The following is a 22,784-nucleotide window of genomic DNA, read 5'->3' as shown; positions in this document are numbered from 1 at the left end:
AAAATCCACCCACAGGCATCTTCCAAGATGTAGTTCGGGATCTGGAATATTGGGTCCTTCATTGAAACACCTGTGAACTCATCCCTTTTTAGCATGGAAACAAGTCATCCTCGCTTCCAGGGACCGCCTAAGATGATGACTCTGATTGCAGTGGGCACTGAACCATGTTCATTCTGGCAGTTAGACTTTGTTTCTGCTGCTCTGAATAACCCTGTACCTGAGCTGGAGATTAATGTTCTGTATAAATATTGAATACATCAGCTTGTTTCAAACACCGTGTGTCGAATATTTGATTTCTCCATAATAAGGAGACTAATTAATGTTCCCTTCCCTTCCATTTTGGGCCTTTACTTACTCTAGATTATTTCACTTCTCACGCAGTTCATCTATTACCACATTAAATCGCAAACTGTTTTCGTTTGAGTATACTGCTTGTGGATGTCATAGACTGAACCGGCGTGTCTCACTTTACACTGGTTTGACGTTCCTTTCCACCTACCCTTGAAAGAATAATCTTGCTTAAGACTGGAAATCTGTTATTTTCTGTATTGTTTAACGATTTTTGAATGCAGTTAGTGGAACTCCACACATACTGCATGTGATCGCCATTGAAATGTTCTGATCTTTGTAATTGCCTTTGTTAATTTTGCTGGGTTTGTTGATTATAATTACTTGTTACTAACATACCTTGCAGTATTTCTTGCATCAAAGTAATTATTCAAATATTTCCTTTATCAGGTCTTTAGCTTCTCTACTGACCTCGGTTTCCTCGTGTGGGGGAATCTAGAACTAGGTGGCATTGTCTGAGAATAAGGGGTCGCCCATTTAAAATGGAAATGCAGAGGAATTTCTGCTGAGGGTCGTGATTTTTTGAAATTCTCTCTCCCAGATGGCAGCGGAGGCTGGATCATTGAATATATTTAAGTTGGAGAGAGACTGATTTTTGAAAGATTGGGGAGTCAAGGGTTATTGGGAAGAGAGCGGGGAAGTGGAATTGAGGCCAAGATCAGATCAGCCATGATATTGAATGGTGGAGCGGGCTCAAGGGGACAGATGGCCTACTTCTGCTCCTATTTCTTATGTTCTTTGCCTTGGTTAGGGGCTGAGTTTAGAAGTAGGTTTCGGGGTTAGTGGTTGTGGTTATTTGTTAGGATTGGGATTGGTGGTTGGGTAATCAGTAGGCTTAAGATATAGTGAGTAAATAAGAAAGCACTTTTGGCAATATAAGTGTCGCTGGACGTTTCATGTTTCTCACAGACGAGTCACAAAACAGTCTCACAATGTGTTCATTCAAGGAACCTTCTTTCCTGCACAAATCTCATTTCCTCCCTTCTTTCACATCTCTACATTTCTCACAGAAAAATAAATTAGTTACATTAGATTTGGGGATTTTGGGACAAGAACAGACGGAAACATTTGTTGCACTGGTTATATTTAATCATCAGCCTGCCTGAAAAGGGCTTCTGACAATAATCTGTCATCGGCCCCACCAGTCGCCGTCTGATGCCTCCATCGTCTCTTCATTCATTACCCACCTTTTGCCCTATGTGGGCTGCTTTCACCAGCATAACCATTCCCCTTACTGAGGCTCTCTAATTCCCGAGCAGAGCATAAAGCCCGGCATGGACTGGTTTGTCCGAATGGCCCATTTCTGTGCCGTATATCCTATGTAATTTTATAATCTCCATATAAGTGGTCCCTGGATTAGATGCCTCGGTGTTACTGGTCTCTGGATTTGTTGTTCACGTTATTAATAATCCCTCAATTGGTGTCACATGTAATTAATCCTGGATTTAATGTCTCATTGTAACTGGTCCCTGGATTTGGTGTTATGGCATAAGGGTCCCTGGACTTGATGCTTCAGTGTAAGGGGTTCGTGGTTTGGTGTCACAGTGTAAGACGTCTTTGGATTTGGTGCCATACTCTATGTGGTCCCTGGATTTGGTGTCAACAGCACCTCAGAACTGGGACTAAGGGCAAACTCGAAGCCCAGCAATGCATTCGGCACAGAATGATCCCACACAAATCTATTCCCAATTAACACTACCCATATTAATGCACCACAAACAGTCAGTGCCTGGAAGGAACTGCAGCCTCACTTCTAACTTCAGTGAAAAACATGATACAAAACATTTTAAAGGAAAAACAAACCCCATCATAGTTCAACAGAGGCGATGAATGGGCAGTAAATCCTCCTCACTCATACCCCTCCTTCATCCCTACTCTCCAACACCCCCTCGCCAATTAATCTTTCACCCCTACTCTCCAACCCCTCACCCCAACTCCTCTATCATTCCATTTCTCTCAAAGCCTCACCCCAACTCCTCTTGCACCCCTACTCCCCTAACCCCTCACCGTAACCCCTCCTTCAGCCCTACTCTCCAACCCCTCACCCCATTTCTCTCACACCCTCACCACAATTCCTCTTGCACTCTTACTCTCCAAGCCCCTCACCCCAACACCTTCTTCACCCCTACTCTCCAACTCATCACCCCAACTCCTCTTTCACCCTTCTCTCCAAACCCCCCTCACCCAACTCCTCTTTCAGCCCTACAATTTAATTTTTAACATCACTTACACAAGTCATCCACACTGGAGATAAATCTAAGGAGCTTCTGTGTGATGGTGAGGTGATAACTGGGCAATAAAGTGCAGAGACTGGTGGGTGGCTACTCATATCCGTGATCAAATTTAATCCCCTTTCCCACGGAATACTGTGGATAGACGGTCACCTTGGTAACAGAATGGTCAGTGTGACATCACTTTCTAAACAAGATCACACAATACAATGGGTCATCAATAAATGGTAAAGGGGTTAAACACTCTGCAATTACATTGTAAATAATAGGAAATAAAATGCTGGAAAATAACTGGTGAAGATAGTAACTTATCTCTGTGGAATTGACTAGCAAACATTAAGAATGATGTGTTTAGTTTACACACATAGAGAGAGAGAGAGAGAGAGAGAAATAAATAAATAAATAAAAATTATGGGGTTGGATTGTGTGCACACTTTTCAGTTGTTCTGCTGAACCAGATGCAAGGTATTTTCTTAGGTGTTTAGGACCCGGCGGGAGCCCATCTGACTGTGCTTGATGGGGGAATGGGGCAGATATTTAAAAGAACAGGGACACCCTTTTCTCTGCCTATTTAAACTTAAAGGAACAGTCCAGTTTATCTCGGAGTGTCGGCAGACTTCACGAACCAAGCCCCCATTAACAGTCGCTCCCTTCTGTACTGTGCAGTGATTGTAAAGCTGTCTATTTCAGTGATTTGCGCCTTTCTAAAATGTCTCACTTTTTTTGATGATCCATTTAACTTGCTTGTCTAATTTGGAAAGACTTCAGAAGAGTGCAGTGTGTCAAAGATTTTATTTAAAGGTGGAGTGAAATTTGTTTGAAAATATTCTTTCGAACACTCCCCCAATCCCCCAAATTTTAGAACACTCTGCAATACTGACTGGGAAGGTCCCAAGTTCGATCCTTGATCCATGCTGTTAGTTGATCTCAGCCAAGGCAACAGTTCAGGGATTATAATTGTCCTCAATACCATTGGGCTAACTATGAGTAAATATTAGCCAGTGCCTCTGTTCTTGATACCGATCCAATGACATCAACTGGGAAGTATGTGGATGTTATTTGAGGGCAGGATTGGACTCGGCTCTGATGCCTACCACAGTGAAAATTTTTATCCTGTACTTAAAGTAACAACTTTTGTAACCTCCATTTGCAGGGTATTAGAAGGGGAGGATCTGCAGCTGGGAAACTCAAACCAAACATCATGTCAAGATTTGAGAGCTACAGCGGATTGATCAGGATCATCTTATCAGCCTTTGGAAAAACACCAATCACAGTGGGGAGAAACAGGACACATGTTCTGTGTGTGGATGCACCTTCAACCAATCGTCTAGCCTGTGAGACGCGTGTGTCCAGCTGACTCAACATTGTGAATGTGGGGGCTGTGGGAATGGATGCAGATGCGCGTTGGGTGGAAACACATCAGGGAGAAACTGTTTACCAGCTGAGTGTGGAAAGAGATTCAGTCTCTCATCTCACCGACTGACATTCGAGGACTTAGACAACAGACTTTCTCCTGTGAAGATAGGGCCGTGATATTTTTACTTGTTCATCTTGTTGACTGTAAACCATTGCGAATTGTTTGGCCCAATACAATACATGGCCCGACAGGGAGAGCCCGAGCTGGTCCAATAGGGTGAGCCTGTGCTGGCCCAATAGGTGAGCCTGGGCTGGTCCAATAAGGTGAGCCCGGGCTGGCCCAATAGGGTGAGCCTGTTCTGGTCCAATAGGGTGAGCCTGTGCTGGCCCAATAGGTTGAGCCGGGCTGGCCCAACAGGTGAGCCTGGGCTGGTCCAATAAGGTGAGCCCGGGCTGGCCCAATAGGGTGAGCCTGAGCTGACCCAATAGGTTGAGCCGGGCTGGCCCAACAGGTGAGCCTGGGCTGGTCCAATAAGGTGAGCCCGGGCTGGCCCAATAGGGTGAGCCTATGCCTGCCAAATAGGGTGAGACTGGTTTGGCCCAATAGGGTGAGCATGGGCTGGCCCATTAGGGAGAGCCCGAGGCCCAGGGTCACTAGACAACAATCAGCAGATCAAGGTTCCCTGTCAGGGGCCACTGACTGGGCACAACCATGTGTCCAATCAAACTGACAGGCACCCTGAAGCCCCGCCCACTGTTTGTTCCTGCCCAAAGGGCCGCGCATGCCGGCCGGTGAGCTCTCTCCCCATGGCAGGGAAAAGGGGCAAGAAAGGTGCCGAAAGTAATCAATAAAACATCACAAAGAGCGGCAAGAAGTGCAGAAAGTCGAGGAAGGAGAGTTACTCCATCTACAAAGTGATGAAACAGGTTCACCTGACACCAGCATCTCCTCCAAGGCCATGGGCATCATGAAGTCGGTTGTGAAGGATATTTTGGAGCGCATCGCGGGTGAGGCTTCCCGCCTGGCCCATTACAACAAGCGCCGCACCATCAGCTCCCGGGAGATCCAGACCGCCGTGCGCCTGCTGCTGCCCGGGGAGCTGGCCAAGCACGCAGAGTCGGAAGGGACAAAGGCGGTAACCAAGTTCACCAGCTCCAAGTAAAACTGTGCGCTGTCCTGAGAGATCAAACCCAAACACAACGGCTCTTTTAACAGCCACACACAATCTCTCTGAAAGAGCTGCACAAACACATCTCCCTTTAGACTCAATTCACTAATTATTTCATGAACAAGTGTGTGAGAACCTTTGTAATTCCAGCTGTAGATTTAGTTTAAAATTCTCAGATAAGCAGCTTCACTCTCAGACCTGTACATTTACACCGCCTGCCGAATTAAGAGCATGTTTAGGGGCTGAGACTCAGATTTCAGTCACACATTCTCTCTTGTAAGTACTTATCAAGTTTATTTGTCAATTCCTGTTGCGGGTCAGTCCGTTTATTAACCCGACACTTGATGCAGTGTAACAACCCAGAGTTGGAGTTCTTGCAGTTTGAACACTCTGTCCCTCTTCCCTTTTCAGAGAGGGACTCCCAGTTCAGGTCTCACTCCCGCCTTTGCGGGGGATCGATCGATAATCTATGAAAACCAACTTTTACAAAGATTGAGTTGGAATGTGTCCCATTACAGAATCAGTGCGGATCGATTTGCGCACATTACAAACTGTTTGAAACGGTACCCGAATTTAATCCTGACTGAACAGCCTGGAACTTGCAAGGGGTTTGTGGAATAAGACAAAATAAATTAAAACCTGTTGAAAATCTTTGACTAATGGTGAATGTATTAACATAATCCGCTATTTTTAAAGTTATTGGCGGGGTTTTTGAATTTAAAAATCGTTATTCTGACTGTTGGAGACATTAATTTCAGCCCTAGTTTCATTGGTGGGCTAAACAGACTGTGATTGGTTATCGGAAAAGACCAATGCAATTCACCCGAGAGCGACCAATCACAAGTTCGCTCCCTGCGTTTCTCTATAAGGTACAAGATGGGCAGATGTGGGAGGAGTTTCTCATTCTTTCTCTGAACGTGTGGATTGTGAAAATGTCGGGAAGAGGAAAAAGCGGCGGTAAAGCTCGGGCCAAGTCTCGCTCCTCCCGGGCCGGACTGCAGTTCCCTGTGGGCCGTGTTCACAGGCTCCTGTGGGAGGGGAACTACGCCGAGTGTGTGGGTGCCGGAGCTCCCGTTTACATGGCTGCTGTGCTCGAGTATCTGACCGCTGAAATCCTGGAGCTGGCCGGCAACGCGACAACAAGACCACCCGCATCATCCCCAGCCACCCGCAACGACCAGGAGCTCAACAAGCTGCTGGGAAAGGTGACCATCGCTCAGGGCGGGGTGCTACCTAATATCCAGGCTGTGCTGCTGCCCAAGGAAACCACCAGTGCGTCCCAGAGCAAGCAAAGCGGACCGGATTTAATCTAATAACCCAAAGGCTCTTTTCAGAGCCACCCACAGTATTAATGTAAGGGCAGGTTCTATGTTCTATGGATCACACTTGTCCCAGATCTAAATTAACTTTGAATCTCTGCAATTAAGCTGTTAGTTTCCTGATCAGAAATGACCCTCAGACATTCTCGGTTATAAACTGGTCACTGTCGACCGTCAGTGCAACGGGTTTGCTGCTATAAAATCCTGCTGCAAGGTAACATAAATCATTTCTGGCCTGCGAGGCGGTAAACTGAGCTCGATTGCGATGGCCGGGAATCGAAGCTGGGCCCACTGCTTGGGAGGCCGCTCACTGTACCACCATCGCTCACATTTTACAAAGTGACAGGAAGAGGCTGGTTTTAATAAACCAAACTTAGTGCCTTCCAACAAGTTAATGTCGTACAAATTAGTCAATTTACAAAAAAAATCCTCATCTGTATTTTTTTAAACTAAAGGGCTTAAAACTAATAAATGTGGTGCGGGCTCAGCCCAAGCAAGGTGACCGTTTTTAATTGGAGGGAAAGTGTCCCAGCACCGAGCTTACATTCTGATTACTGAACATAATATTTGTCCCACTTGAGAGCCGCAAGAACTAGTTAGTCCGTAAATACAATGCTTATTTGTGGGGGATGGTGGTGAGCATAACTGCCTTCCATAGCAGTTGATTCGGGGTCAATTCCCGGTCATCGCAACCGATGTAATTTTAATATCCCTGTCAGGTCAGAAATGAATTATGTGAACTTGTAACAGCAGCATTTTATAACTAAGAATAATTGTCAATGAAATTAATTTTGACGAAAATCATTCAGGTGCTTCTCCCATAGCGTTAAAACGGACTTTGAACCAACAAATTAATTCTCAGTCAGAAACGTTGGACCCATCAACCGCTCATTCCCTTTATACTCGGCTCTTAACATCCGTTTATAGTCGGCGCACACAACGTGTTCACTGAAGGCCGGTCTCAGGTGCCGTCTGTTTTGTATTTCTCTGAAGTCGGTCTCTCTCCATATTGATTCATTGATCCGAAAATCCGCTAACAGCAAACCTGCGGCAGTGTTTGTCGATCTAGATTTCTACATGTTCGACAGAGAGTGACCGATTTATAACCGAGATCAGGAAACGCCCAGCTTCAGTGCAGAGATTTAATATATTAAACTAGATCGGGGATAATTATGGTCTATAGATCTAACAACAACTGCAATCCATAGAACAGTAACCTGCCCTTTCACAGGAACTGTGGGTGGCTCTGAAAAGAGCTGTTCAGTTATTAGATTAAATCCGGTCCGCTTTACTTGCTCTGGGCCGCACTGGTGGTTTCCTTGGGCAGCAGCACAGCCTGGATATTAGGCAGCACCCCGCCCTGAGCGATGGTCACCTTTCCCAGCAGCTTGTTGAGCTCCTGGTTGTTGCGGACGGCCAGCTGCAGGTGTCTGGGGATGATGCGGGTCTTCTTGTTGTTGCCGGCCAGCTCCAGGATTTCAGCGGTCAGATACTCGAGCATAGCAGCCATGTAGGGGGCTCCAGCACCCACACGCTCAGCGTAGTTCCCCTTCCGCAGGAGCCTGTGAACACGGCCCACAGGGAACTGCAGTCCGGCCCGGGAGGAGCGAGACTTGGCCCGAGCTTTACAGCCGCTTTTTCCTCTTCCAGACATTTCCACAATCCACACGTTCATGGATAGAATGAGAAACTCCTCCCAAAGCTGCCTTTCTTATACCTTCTGGAGAAATGTAGAGAGCGAACTTGTGATTGGTCGCTCTGTGGTGAATTTCATTGGTCTTTTCTGATGACCAATCGCAGCCTGCTTAGTCCGCCAATGAAAGCTGAGCGGAAATGACTCTTCTCACCAGTCAGTCCTCAACCGATTTAGAAATTCAAAAATCGCGCCAATAATTGTCAAAATTGCGGACCATGTTAGTAATTTCACCATTAGCCAAATATTTTTGTTTCCTTTTATCTTAAGCCATATTTCCCTTGCCAATTCCAGGCTGCTGCAATCAGGATTAAATTCGGGCACTGTTTCAATCCGCACTGATTCTGTAACAGGATCTTTGTAAAACTGGGGATTTATAAATTAATCGATCCCCCACAAAGGCGGAAGTGAGACCAGAACTCAGAGTCCCTCTGTGAAAAGAAAAGATCAACAGAGCGTTCAAACGGCTCCTGTAAGAACTCCCATTCTGGGAGGACACTGCGGGAAGTGTCGGGTTAATAAACGGACTGACCCGCAACAGGAATTGAAAAATAAACTTGAAAAGGGCTTGCGAGAGAGAATGTGTGACTGAAATCGGAGTCTCAGCCCCTAAACAAGCTCTTACTTCGGCAGGCGGTGTAAATGAACGGGTCTGAGTGCAAAGGGAAAGAGTGACCAGGGACCGTGTTTGTAGTTTATGGGCAGGAAATTCCAGCGATACTGAGGTCAAACCGGACAGTGAAGCTGCTTATCGGTCAATTCAAAACTAAATCTACAGCTGGAACTGCAAAGGTTCTTACTCACTTGTTCAGGAAATAATTAGTAATTTGAGTATAAATCGTGATGCTTTTGTGCAGCTCTTTCAGAGAGGCTGTGGGTGGCTCTTAAAAGAGCCGTTGTGCTTATTGTGTTCCTAACACAGATGAGGTTAAAGTAACAGTCTTTAATAAGACACTCCAGAGTGAGGAACAGGCCTTAGGGGCCGGCTTATATACAGTGCTCCCAAGGGATGCTGGGATCCCTTGGGGCTTCAGGGGATGAGCTCCCTGGTGGCGGAACATGGCAGTGCATGCTTTACAGATACACAGCATCACTCCCCTCCCATCCCCCAAAGTCAAAGTGAAAACTATTTACAAGGTGAAGCAGTCGGGAGCCTTTCTTTCCCTGGTGGACTGCCTCAGTATAAATGTCTGTTCTGGTGTGTTGGCCATGCTAGGTGAGCCTGGCCTTGCTGGGCTGTTAGGCTCAATTTCCTGGTCCGGTGTGGTGTCGTTGATCCTTTGGGTGTGTGTAGTGGGCTCAAAAAAGGTGGTGTCTGCTGTGGGTTGTTCAGGGCAATCTGTGAATCACAGCGTCATTGGGTCCAGGTGCTTTCTGCAAATTTGTCCATTGTCTAGTTTGACTACAAACACCTATTCCCTTCTTTAGCTATCACCGTGCCCACGATCCACTTGAGACCATGTCCATAGTTTAGTACGTACACAGGGTCATTCAGATTAATTTCCCATGACACAGTGGCGCGACCATTGTTTACATTTTGTTGCTGCCGCTTACTCTCTACTTGATCATGCAGGTTGGGGTGAACCAGCGAGAGTCTGATTTTAAGTGTCCTTTTCATGAGTAGCTCAGCCGGGGGCACCCCTGTGAGCGAGTGGGGTCTCGTGCGGTAGCTGAGCAGTACTCGGGACAGGTGGGTTTGGAGTGAGCCTTCTGTGACTTCTTTAAGGCTCTGTTTGATTGTTTGTACTGCCCGCTCTGCCTGCCCATTGGAGGCTGGTTTAAACGGGGCCGAGGTGACATGTTTGATCCCATTGCGGGTCATGAATTCTTTAAATTCGGCACTGGTGAAACATGGCCCGTTGTCACTGACCAGTATGTCAGGCAGGCCGTGGGTGGCAAACATGGCCCTCAGGCTTTCAATGGTGGCGGTGGCAGTGCTTCCCAACATTATTTCACATTCAATCCAATTTGAAAAAGCATCCACCACCACCAGGAACATTTTACCGAGAAACAGGCCCGCATAGTCGACATGGATCCTCGACCATGGTCTGGAGGGCCAAGACCACAAACTTAGTGGTGCCTCTCTGGGCGCATTGCTCAACTGAGCACACACGCTGCATTGCCGTACACAGGACTCCAAGTCAGAGTCGATACCGGGCCACCACACGTGGGATCTGGCTATCGCTTTCATCATTACTATACCCGGGTGTGTGCTGTGGAGATCCGAGATGAACGTCTCCCTGCCCTTTTTTGGTAGCACTACGCGGTTACCCCACAACAAGCAGTCTGCCTGAATGGACAGCTCGTCCTTTCGCCACTGGAATGGCTTGATTGGCTCTTGCATTTCAACGGGGATGCTGGCCCAGCTCCCATGCAGTACACAGTTTTTTACTAGGGACAGCAGAGGATCTTGGCTGGTCCAAGTCCTAACCTGGTGGGCCGTGACAGGTGATTTATCATTTTCAAACGCTTCCATGACCATCATCAAGTCTGCGGGCTGCACCACCATCAACACGTTTGCAGGCTGCACCATTTCCACCCCCCTGGTGGGCAATGGTAGCTGACTGAGAGCATCCGTACAGTTCTCGGTGCCTGGCCTGTGGCGGATGGCATAATTAAATGCTGATAGCGCGAGTGCCTACCTTTGTATGCGGGCTGAGGCATTAGTATTTATCCCTTGTTTTCAGCAAACAGGGATGTGAGGGGCTTGTGATCAGTTTCCAGCTCAAATTTGAGACCAAACAGGTACTAATGCATTTTCCTTACCCCGAACACTCACGCTAATGCCTCTTACTCAATCATGCTGTAGGCCCTCTCGGCCTTCGACAAGCTCCTGGAAGCATAGGCGACAGGTTGCAACTTCCCCGCAACGTTAGCTTGTTGTAATACACACCCGACTCTGTACGACGATGCATCACATGCTAGCACAAGTCTTTTACACGGGTTATACAATACAAGCAGCTTGTTGGACCATAAAATGTTTCTGGCTTTCTCAAAAGCAATTACTTGTTTTCTTCCCCATACCCAGTTCTCACCTTTGCGCAATAACACATGTAGGGGCTCTAAAAGGGTGCTTAACCCCAGTAGAAAGTTACCAAAATAGTTGAGCAGTCCCAGGAACGACCGCAGCTCTGTGACATTCTGTGGCCTGGGTGCGTTCCTAATAGCCTCTGTCTTGGTGTCTGTAGGCCGTGATCTTTCTCCCCAAAAACTCCACTTCTGTTGCCATGAAGATGCATTTCGACCTCTTCAGCCACAGCCCTACGCGATCCAGTCACTGGAGGACTTCCTCCAGGTTTTGTAGGTGCTCGACTGTGTCCCAACCCGTGACCAATATGTCGTCCTGAAAGACCACCGTGTGTGGTACCGACTTGAGTAGGCTCTCCATGTTTCTCTGGAAGATCGCTGCAGCTGACCGAATTACAAACGGGCATCTGTTGTAGATGAACAGACCCTTGTGTGTGTTGATGCAGGTGAGGCCCTTTGAAGACTCCTCCAGCTCCTGCGTCATGTAGGCCGAAGTCAGGTCGAGCTTGGTGAACGTCTTGCCTCCTGCCAGCGTCGCAAATAGGTCATCTTCCTTAGGTAGCGGGTATTGGTCCTGTAACAAGAAACGATTAATAGTTACTTTATAATCGCCACAAATCCGGACCGTGCCATCACTTTTGAGTACAGGAGCAGTTGGGCTGGCCCACTCGCTGAATTCCACTGGGGAGATGATGTCCTCACGTTGCAGCCTGTCCAGCTCGATTTCCACTCTCTCTCTCATCATGTGAGGTACCGCTCGTGCAGTGTGGTGAATGGGTCATGCCTCTGGGACCAAGTGGATCTGCACCTTCATCCTGGAAAAGTTTCCAATGCCTGGCTCAAAAAGGGAAGGAAATTTGTTAAGAACCTGGGTACATGAGGCCTCATTGACATGTGATAGCGCTTGGATGTCATCCCAGTTCCATAGGATTTTGCTCAGCCAGCTCCTTCCAAGCAATGTGGGGCCATCGCCCAGGACAATCCAGAGTGGCAGTTCATGCACAGTGTGCTCGTAGGTGACCTTGACCATGGCACTGCCCAGGACAGTGATAAATAAGCTCCTTGGTGTACGTTCTCAGTTTCGTGTGGATGGGGCTCAGGTCTGGTCTGAATGCCTTGTTGCACCATAGTCTCTCAAACATCTTTTTACTCATGATGGATTGGCTAGCACCAGTGTCCAGTTCCATGGCTACGGGTAAGCAATTCAATTTTACGTTTAGCATTATAGGTGGACATTTCGTCGAAAATGTGCTCACCCCGTGTATTTCAGCATCTGCCTCCTCTCTCTGAGGTTTGAAATTGCTTTGATCCACCATAGGCTGATCTTCCTCTGCCACGTGGTGGTTAGCAGGTTTTGCAGAGCTTGCAGCTCATTTGTAAGCTCGTTGGAGGTGCCCATTATTCCACAGTTCTTGCAAACATACCCTTTGAAGCGGCATGAATATGCTGAATGGAAGCCAACAAGGCGTGAATTGCCTTGCATTCATCTTTTGTTGGGGACACTGAGTATCTGGGTCATCTGAGGCCTGCTGGCAGTTGCAGACTCGTGGGTTCTGCCCTGTACATTTCTGCTCGCAAACACAGTTCCAGTTAATTTATGAACATTGCTTGCACTTGTGTGCTGAGAGATTTGTTGGGTGTTATTACTGGTGGACATAAATGTCTGTGCTATCACAATGGCCTTACTGAGGGTCGGTGTCTCTACAGTCAAAGGTAGGATGGTCTGTACAAAAACGTCTCTGAGCATTTGCTCCAGGTAGCCATCAAACTCACATTGTCCTGCAAGCCGCCTTAGCTCAGCGACGTAGCTCACCACTTCCTGACCTTCAGATCACTGGCACGTGTAGAACCGATACTTCGCCATCAGCACACTCTCTCTCGGGTTAAGATGCTCCCGAACCAGTGTACACAGCTCCTCATATGACTTATCTGTGGGTTTCACCAGAGCCAGAAGATTCATGAGGCTGTAGGTCGGTGCCCCGCAGACTGTGAGAAGGACCACTTTCCTTTTTGCAGCGCTTCCTTCTCCGTCCAGCTCGTTGGCTACAAAGTACTGGTCTAGCCATTCGACATAGGCTTCCCAGTCCTCACCCGCCGAGAACTTCTCCAGGATGCCCACAGTTTGCTGCATCTTTGCGTTGGATTCGTATTCTCGTCACCACTTATTGTGTTCCTAACACAGATGAGACTGCACACAGGGAGCTTAAAGTAACAGTGACATCAGTCTTTAATAAGACACTCCAGAGTGAGGAACAGGCCTTAGGGGCCGGCTTATATATAGTGCTCCCAAGGGATGCTGGGATCCCTTGGGACTTCAGGGGATGAGCTCCCTGGTGGTGGAACATGGGAGTGCATGCTTTACAGATACACAACAGTGTTTGGGTTTGTCCTCTCAGGACAGCACACTGTTTTACTTGGAGCTGGTGTACTTGGTCACTGCCTTTGTCCCTTCTAACACGGCGTGCTTGGCCAGCTCCCCGGGCAGCAGCAGGCGCACGGCTGTCTGGATCAACCAGAGCTGATGGTGCACTGCTTGTTGTAATGGGTCAAGCGGAAGCCTCACCCGCGATGCGCTCAAAAATATCGTTCAGAACTGAGTCCATGATGGCCATGGTCTTGGAGGAGATTCTGGTGTCGGGGTGAACCTGCTTCATCACTTTGTAGATGTAGATCGACTCATTCTCCTTTCTCGACTTTTTGCGCTTCTTGCCACCCTTCTGTGGGGTTTTCTTGATTATTTTCTTGGCGCCTTTCTTGGCAGTATCTGTTTTCTTTGTGTCAGCCATCATCTGGTTCAGTCCAGTGCAGATTTGAGGAAACTCTGCTCTGAGCCCACATTATATGGGCAGCCCCACAGTCCGCCCACAGCCCTATGGTAATGAGGCAATGAGTGTGGTTGCTTCATTGGCTGCCATGTCAATATCCATTGTTCTGTATCTCACTTATTGGTCTCTTTAAACATCCAATCAGATTTGTTGCTCGCCGCAATCACAAATTCTTGAATGAGGTCACCAGTTACAACCCCTCCTGATTTATACTCTGTTCTTTGTGTTTCTATTCAGCTCTCAGGCAAAACTCTTACCAAGAAGGTTCATTCATTTTTTAGTGTAATATATTCAGTAATCTGAACAGCAAACTCTCTGCTCTGTTTGTCGATCGAGATTTGTACATGGTCAACAGATATTCACTGGTGCAAGGGTCAAGGATGTCTCGGAGCGGATGCAGGGCATTTTGAAGGGGGAGGGAGAACAGTCAGTTTCGTGGTGCATATAGGTACCAACGATTATAGGTAAAAAAACGGAATGAGGTCCTACAAGATGAATTTAGGGAGCTAAGAGCTAAATTTAAAAGTACGACCTCAAAAGAAGTAATCTCAGGATTGCTATCAGTGCCACGTGCTAGTCAGAGTAGGAATTGCAGGATAGCTCAGATGTGGCTTGAGGAGTGGTGCAGAAGGGAGGGTTTCAAATTCCTGGGACATTGGAACCAGTTCTGGGGGAGATGGAACCAGTACAAACCGGACTGTCTGCACCTGGGCAGGACCGGAACCAATGTCCAAGGGGAGTGTTTGCTAATGCTGTTGGGCAGGGGTTAAACTAATATGGCAGGGGGATGGGAATCTATGCAGGGGACAGAGGGAAGTAGAATGGGGGCAGAAGCAAAAGATAGAAAGAAGAAAAGTAAAAGTGGAGGGCAGAGAAACCCAAGGCAAAAAGCAAAAAGGGCCACATTACAGCAAAATTCTAAAAGGGTGTTGAAGAGACACACCTGAAGGCTCTGTGCCTCAATGCGAGGTGTATTCAGAATAAGATGGACGAATTCACTGCACTTAACGGGTATGATGTAATTGGCATCACGAAGACATGGCTCCAGGGTGACCAAGGCTGGGAACTCAACATCCAGGGGTATTCAACATTAAGGAAAGATAGACAGAAAGGAAAAGGAGGTAGGTGGGCATTGCTGATTAGAGAGGAAATTAATGCAATAGTAAGCAAGGACATTGGCCTGGATGATGTGGAATCATTTTGGGTGGAGCTACGGAATACCAAAGGGCAGAAAACGCTAGTGGGAGTTGTGTACAGACCACAAAACAGTAGTAGTGAGGTTGGGGACAGCATCAAACAAGAAATTAGTGATGCGTGCAATAAAGATACAGCAGTTATCATGGGCGACTGTAATCTACATATTGAGTGGGCTAACCAAACTGGTAGCAATGCAGTGGAGGAGGATTTCCTGGAGTGTATTAGAGATGGTTTTCTAGACCAATATGTCGAGGAACCAACTAGAGGGCTGGCCATTCTGGACTGGGTGATGTGAAATGAGAAAGGGCTAATTAGCAATCTTGTTGTGCGAGGCCCCTTGGGGAAGAGTGACCATAACCTGGTAGAATTCTTTATTAAGTTGGAGAGCGACACAGTTAATTCAGAGACGAGAGTCCTGAACTTAAGAAAAGGTAACTTCGATGGTATGAGACGTGAATTGGTTAGAATAGACTGGCGAGTGATACTTAAATGGTTGATGGTGGATAGGCAATGGCAAACATTTAAAGATCACATGGATGAACTTCAACAATTGTACATCCCTGTCTGGAGTAAATATAAAAAGGGGAAGGTGGCTCAATCATGGCTAACAAGGGAAATTAAGGACTGTGTTAAATCCAAGGAAGATGCATATAAATTGGCCAGAAAAAGCAGCAAACCTGAGGACTGGGAGAATTTTTAATACAGCAGAGGAGGACGAAGGGTTTAATTAGAAGGGGGAAAATAGAGTATGAGAGGAAGCTTGCTGGGAACATAAAAACTGACTGCAAAAGCTTCTATAGATATGTGAAGAGAAAACGATTAGTGAAAACAAACGTAGGTCCCTTGCAGTCAGACTCACGTGAATTTATAATGGGGAACAAAGAAATGGGTGGACCAGTTAAGCAAATACTTTGGTTCTGTCTTCACGAAGGAAGACACAAATAACCTTCCAGAAATACTAGGGGACCGACGGTCTAGTGAGGAGGAGGAGCTAAAGGAAATCCTAGTTAGGCAGGAAATTGTGTTAGGGAAATTCATGAGAATGAAGGCCGATAAATCCCCAGGTCTGCATCCCATAGTACTTAAGGAAGTAGCCTAGAAATAGTGGATGCATTGATGATCATTTTCCAACAGTCTAACTACTCGGGATCAGTCCTATGGACTGGAGGGTAGCTAATGTAACACCACTTTTTAAGAAAGGAGGGAGAGAGAAAACGGGTAATTATAGACCGGTTAGTCTGATATTGGTAGTGGGGAAAATGTTGGAATTAATTATTAAAGATGAAATAGCAGCACATTTGGAAAGCAGTGACAGGATCGGTCCAAGTCAGCATGGATTAATGAAAGGGAAATCCTGCTTGACAAATACTTTTTTTTTGAGGATGTAACTAGTGGAGTGGACAAAGGAGAACCAGTGGATGAGGTGTATTTGGACTTTCAAAAGGCTTTCGACAAGGTCCCACACAAGAGATTGGTATGCAAAATTAAAGCACATGGTATTGGGGGTAGTGTACTGATGTGGATAGAGAACTGGTTGGCAGACAGGAAGCAGAGAGTTGGGATAAACGGGTCCTTTTCAGAATGGCAGGCAGTGACTAGTGGAGTGCCGCAGGGCTCAGTGCTGGGACCCCAGCTATTTACAATATACATTAATGATTTGGATGAGGGAATTGAGTGTAATATCTCCAAGTTTGCAGATGACACTAAACTGGGTGGCGGTGTGAGCTGTGAGGAGGACGCTAAAAGGCTGCAGGGTGACTTAGATAGGTTAAATGAGTGGGCAAATGTATGGCAGATGCAGTATAATGTGGATAAATGTGAGATTATCCACTTTGGTGGCAAAAACACGAAGGCAGAATATTATCTGAATGGTGCCAGATTAGGAAGAGGGGTGCAATGAGACCTGGGTGTCATGGTACATCAGTCATTGAAAGTTGTCATGCAGGTACAGCAGGCGGTGAAGGAGGCAAATGCAATTTGGGCCTCCATAGCTAGGGAATTTGAGTATAGGAGCAGGGAGGTCTTACTGCATGTTGTACAGGGCCTTGCTGAGGCCTCATCTGCAATATTGTGTTCAGTTTTGGTCTCCTAATCTGAGGAAGGACGTCCTTGCTATTGAGGGAGTGCAGCGAAGGTTCACCAGACTGATTCCCGGGATGGCAGGACTGACATATGAGGAGAAACTGGATCAACTGGTGCTGTTTTCACTGGAGTTTAGAAGGATGACAGGGGATCTCATAGAAACATATAAAATTCTGACGGGACTGGACAGGTTAGATGCAGGAAGAATGTTCCCGATGATGGGGAAGTCCAGAACCAGGGGACATAATCTAAGGATAAGGGGTAAGCCATTTAGGACTGAGATGAGGAGAAACTTCTTCACTCAGAGAGTTGTTAACTGTGGAATTCCCTACTGCAGAGAGTTGTTGATGCCAGTTCATTGGATATATTCAAGAGGGAGTTAGATATGGCCTTTATGGCTCAAGGGATCAAAGGGTATGGAGAGAAAGCGGAAAAGGGGTACTGAGGTGAATGATCAGCCCTGATCATATTGACTGTTGGCGCAGGCTTGATGGGCCGAATGGCTTACTCCTGCACCTATTTTCTATGTTTCTATAACTGAGATCGACTGAGGGTCACCTGGTAAGGACACTCCCAGCTTATCAACCGTAGAGATTTAATATTAAGTAGAGAAATAGAGACTTGGATTTATATTGCGCCTTTCAGGATCATCGGACTTCTGAACATGCTTCGGAGAAAATTAAGTATTTTTGAAATGTAGACACTGTAGTAATGTAGGAAAGGCGGCAGCCATTCGTGCACAGCAAGCTCCCACGAACAGCAATGTTATATTGTCCAGTTAAGCTGTTGTGTTATGTTGATCGAAGGTAAGTATTAGCCAGGACACTGGGGATAACTGACCTGCTCTTCTTCAAAATAGTGGCCATGGGATTTATTATGTCCACCTGAAAGAGCCGAATGGGCCTCGGTTTAATGTCTCTTCCTATAGATGGCACCTCCAACAGTGCAGCACTCACTGATCGCTGCACTGGTGTGTCAGCCTAGACTTTGTGCTCAAGTCCCTGGAGTGGGACTTGAACCCACAACCTTCTGACTCAGAAGCGAGAGTGCTACCAACTGAAGCACAGCTGATCAGATTGTGATCAATCGTTCAGTTTCTTCAGACAGTAAGCAGCCCTTTCACAGATAATAGAAAAATAGACATTTACAGCACAGAAGGAGGCCATTTCGGCCCATTGTGTCCGCGCCGGCCGAAAAAAGCTGCATGGCCCTCGGTCAGCAGCCCTAAAGGTTACATTTAAACCTCAGAACATTGACAGAAAGGCAAAGAGCACTCAGCCCAACCAGTCCGCCTCACACATCTGCAACACCCCTTATACTGAAACATTCTACATTCGACCCCAACCAGAGCCATGGGATCTCCTGGGAGAGGCAAAAACTAGATAAAAACCCAGGCCAATTTAGGGAGAAAAATCTGGGAAAATTCCTCTCCGACCTGGCCATATTCTATTCCCTGCAGTACTTACCGTCCAACAAAAGGTCATCCAGTCTAATCCCAGTTATCAGCTCTAGGTCCGTAACTTTAATTGCCCATCCAGCCATCTCTTAAAAGTGGTGAGGGTTTCTGCATCCACCACTCTTCCAGGCAGCGAGTTCCAGATCCCCACAACCCTCTGCGTGAAGCATCCCCCCTCCTCAAATCCCCTCTAAACCTTCCACCAACCTGCCTTAAAACTATGCCCCCTCGTAATAGACCCCTCCATCAATGGAAATCGACCCTTACTATCCACTATGTCCAGGCCCCTCAATATTTTGTACACCTCAATGAGGTTTCCTGTCAACCTCCTCTGTTCCAATGAGAACAAACCCAGCCGATCCAATCTGTTCTCATAGCTAAGATTCTCCATTCCAGGCAGCATCCTAGTCAATCTCCTCTGCACCCTCTCTAGTGCAATCATGTCCTTCCTATAATACGGCGACCAGAACTGCATGCAGTACTCCAGCTGTGGCCTAACTAAAGTATTATACAACTTAAGCATAACCTCCCTGCTATTATATTCTATGCCTCGGCCAATAAAGGCAACCATTCCATATACCTTCTTAACCACCTTATACCTGGCCTGCTACTTTCAGAGATCTGTGAACAAACACTCCAAGGTCCCTTTGTCATCTACACTATTATATTGCCCACCGCTTAATGTGTATACCCTTTCCTTATTAGCCCTCCCAAAGTGCATCATCTCACACTTCTCTGAATGAAATTCTATTTGCCACTGCTCTGCCCACCTGACCAGTAGATTGATATCCTCCTGCAGCCCATGACTTTCCTCTTCATTATCAACCACACAATCAATTTTAATGTCATCAGCAAACTTCGTAATCATACTCCCTATATTCAAATTCAAATCGTTGATATATACTACAAAAAGCAAGGGACCCAGTACTGAAACCTGTGGAACCCAATTGGAAACATCTTTCCAGTTACAAAAACATCCATCAATCATTACCCTTTGCAGATTTATCCTGTCTTTCAGGATTTTTTCCAATAATTTTCCCACCGCTGAGGTTAGCCTGACAGGCCTGTAATTACCCGGCCCATCCCTTTCTCCCTTCTTAAACCAGGGTACTACATGTGGGTGGCTCTGAAAAGAACCCACGTGTTGTTAGATTAAATTGTGTCCACTTTACTTGCTCTTGCTGGGCCCAGCATTGGATTTCTTTGTCAGAAGCACCACCTGGATTTTTGGCTGTTCAGCCATGATCATATTGAATTGTGGAGCAGAATTTCCAGAAGGCATTCGATAAAGTGCCACATAAGAGGTATGGCACGAGATAAAAGTTCACGAGGTTGGGGGTAATATATTAGCATGGATAGAGGATTGGTTAACTAACAGAAAACAGAGTCGGGATAAAAGGGTCATTTTCCGGTTGGCAGGGATCAGTGCTGGGGCCTCAACTATTTACAATCTATATTAATGACTTGGATGAAAAGACTGAGTGTAATGTAGCCAAGTTTACTGATGATACAAAGATGGGTGTAGAAGCAAATTGTGAGGAGGACACAAAAAATCTGCAAAGGGATAAGTGAGTGGGCAAATTTTGGCAGATGAAGTATAATGTGGGAAAATGTGAGGTTATCCACTGTGGCAGAAAAAATAGTAAAACAAATTATAATTTAAATGGAGACAAATTGCAAAATGCTGCAGTAGAGAGAGAGCTGGGGGTCCTTGTACATGAAACACAACAAATGAGTATGTAGGTACAGCAAGTAATCAGGAAGGCAAATTGAATGTTGGCCTTTATTGCAAGGGGGATAGAGTATAAAATCAGGGAAGTCCTGCTATAACTGTACAGGGTATTGGTGAGGCCACACCTGGAGTACTGCATTCAGTTCTGGTCTCCATTTTAAAGCAGGATATAATTGCATTGGAGGCAGTTCAGAAGAGAAGGTTCACTCGGTTTATTCCAGAGATGAGAGGGTTGACTTAGGAAGATAGGTTGGGCCTATACTCAGTGGAGTTCAGCAGGATGAGAGGTAATCTTATAGAAACATATAAGATAATGAGGGGTCTCGACAAGCTTGATGCAGAGAGGATATTTCCACTCAGAGGAATCTAGAACTAGGGGACATAGTCTCAGAATACGGGCCGCCCATTTAAAACTGAGATGAGGAGAAATTTCTTCTGAGGGTTGTAAATCTGTGGAATTCTCTGCCCCAGAGAGCTGTGGAAGCTGGGTCATTGAATATATTTAAGGCAGAGATAGTGAGATTTTTGAGCAATAATGGAATAAAGGGATATGGGGAGCGGGCAGGGAAATGGAGCTGAGTCCATGATCAGATCAGCCATGATCGCATTGAATGGCAGAGCAGGTGCGAGGGACCAAATGGCCGACTCCTGCTCCTATTTCTTACGTTCTCAGCTTCGCTCTGATAGAGCAGCCCCTTGTGCGGCACCTTACCAAAAACTTTCAGGAAGTCTGGACATGCGGGGGGGTAGAGGGTTGGGACAGGGGAGGGTGAGGGGACTGGGTCAGTCTGGGACAGGGGAGGGGGAGGGTGAGTCAGTCTGGGACAGGGGAGGGTGAGGGGGGGTCTGGTTCTGGGTCAGTCTGGGTCCAGGACAATTGAGGGAGGTGTTGCCTGTTCCAGTCCCGCACAGTGTCCGATAAGTGGGGCACATTTCCTGAGTGTTTGCTGGGAATTGAAGATGTTTGCTTTATATTTCTGCACCCAGCCAGAGTCAGTGTCTTCAGAGGAGGAGAGCTGCTGGGGATAAATGTAACTCCCCGCAGCTCAGTGACAGTGGAGCTAACATGGGGGGTCTGGGGGAGCAGAGTGATCGCTCCCCACTGGAGACCCAGTGTCCCAGGTCTGTGGGCCAAAGCTCTGCGGTCTGGGGGGGCTTCTCCAGGGTCCGTGAGGTCCCACGTGGTCTCTGAGTTCCCAGGCTGCAGCGCAGAATGTGGGGATTCATGACCAGAATGTTTGGAGAAGTTCCCCTTCTGTCTGCGGACCCTCCAGCAGTGACTCCCCCACAGACAGGACAGTTTGTGCATCCCCAATAGCGTGCAGTATATTCAGTGGCTGACCCGGAGCTGGCCCAGGGAGGGGGCAGTGTGTGATGTCCCTGTGGAGTGCAGTAAGTTCAGTGTCTGACCCAGATCTGCCCTCATTCCTCCTGCTCCAGGGGGCAGTCACGCTCCATCAGTTCGAATTAATTGGAGGGTCAGCGTCATCTACTGGACACTGGTGGTATTTCAAGGCATATCATGTCCGGCTGCATCCCAGAGAAATCCAAAACCAACCTGCAGATTCAATTCATTTTATTGTCAATTGTTTACCAAACTTTAGCTTCATTTGTTGCAGCTTTCAGTATTTGAATAAAACCCTTCTGATATTTTGTATTGGTCTTCACAGTAGAAGACATTAAATACATCCCAATAATATATATTCAAGGGGCTATAGGGAAGGGGGAACTTAAAACTATCACTGACACGAAAGAAAAAGTAAGCGGTAAACTAATGGGACTAAAGGTAGACAAGTCCGCTGGACCTGATGGCCTGTATTCTAGGGTCTTAAAAGAAGTGGCTGCAGAGATAGTGGATGCATTGGTTGAAATCTGCCAAAACTCCCTGGATTACAGAGGTCCCAGCGGTTTGGAAAACCACAAATGTAACACTGCTGTTTAAAAAAGGAGGGAGATAGAAAACAGGAAACTATAGCCCAGTTAGCCTAACATCTGTTGTTGGGAAAAGCTGGGGTCCATTATTAAGGAAACAGTAGCAGGATATTTGGAAAAGCGTAATACAGACAAGCAGAGTCAGCGTGGTTTTATAAAAGGGAAATTATGTTTGACAAATTTGCTGGAGTAATGAGAATGTAATGAGCAGGGTGGATAAGGGGGAGCCAGCGGATGTGGTGCATTTGGATTTCCAGAAGGCTTTCGATAAGGTGCCATATAAAAGATTACTGCTCAAGATAAAAGTTCATGGGGTTGGGGGTAATATATTAGCATGGACAGAGGGTGGGCTAACTAACAGAAGACAGAGAGTTGGGATAAATGGGTCATTTTCCGGTTGACAAACGGTGACTAGTG

At 46.7% G+C, this 22,784-nt stretch overlaps 2 protein-coding genes across 2 annotated transcripts; one reads left to right on the top strand and one right to left on the bottom strand.

Annotated features, from left to right (window-relative positions):
• The first annotated feature begins 6,036 nt into the window (after positions 1-6,036).
• On the top strand, positions 6,037-6,417 carry LOC139267001 (histone H2A type 2-A-like). The gene has a single exon (XM_070884634.1). It carries the CDS (start codon positions 6,037-6,039, stop codon positions 6,415-6,417), a length of 381 nt encoding a protein of 126 aa, XP_070740735.1.
• A 1,294-nt stretch (positions 6,418-7,711) lies between these two features.
• On the bottom strand, positions 7,712-8,077 carry LOC139266729 (histone H2A type 2-A-like). Its single transcript, XM_070884316.1, has one exon. The coding sequence runs from the start codon at positions 8,075-8,077 to the stop codon at positions 7,712-7,714; it is 366 nt and encodes a 121-aa protein (XP_070740417.1).
• Between the last annotated feature and the right edge of the window lie 14,707 nt (positions 8,078-22,784).

The sequence above is a fragment of the Pristiophorus japonicus genome, chromosome 7, assembly GCF_044704955.1.
Source record: "Pristiophorus japonicus isolate sPriJap1 chromosome 7, sPriJap1.hap1, whole genome shotgun sequence".
Classification (NCBI taxonomy): domain Eukaryota; kingdom Metazoa; phylum Chordata; class Chondrichthyes; family Pristiophoridae; genus Pristiophorus; species Pristiophorus japonicus.
Note: the sequence above shows the minus strand (reverse complement) of the source record. Positions and strands in the feature narration are given on the sequence as shown.

Excerpts from the sequence above, each read along its gene's own strand:
- LOC139267001 (XM_070884634.1), top strand. The coding sequence starts at position 6,037 with ATGTCGGGAAGAGGAAAAAGCGGCGGTAAAGCTCGGGCCAAGTCTCGC.
- LOC139266729 (XM_070884316.1), bottom strand. The coding sequence starts at position 8,077 with ATGTCTGGAAGAGGAAAAAGCGGCTGTAAAGCTCGGGCCAAGTCTCGC.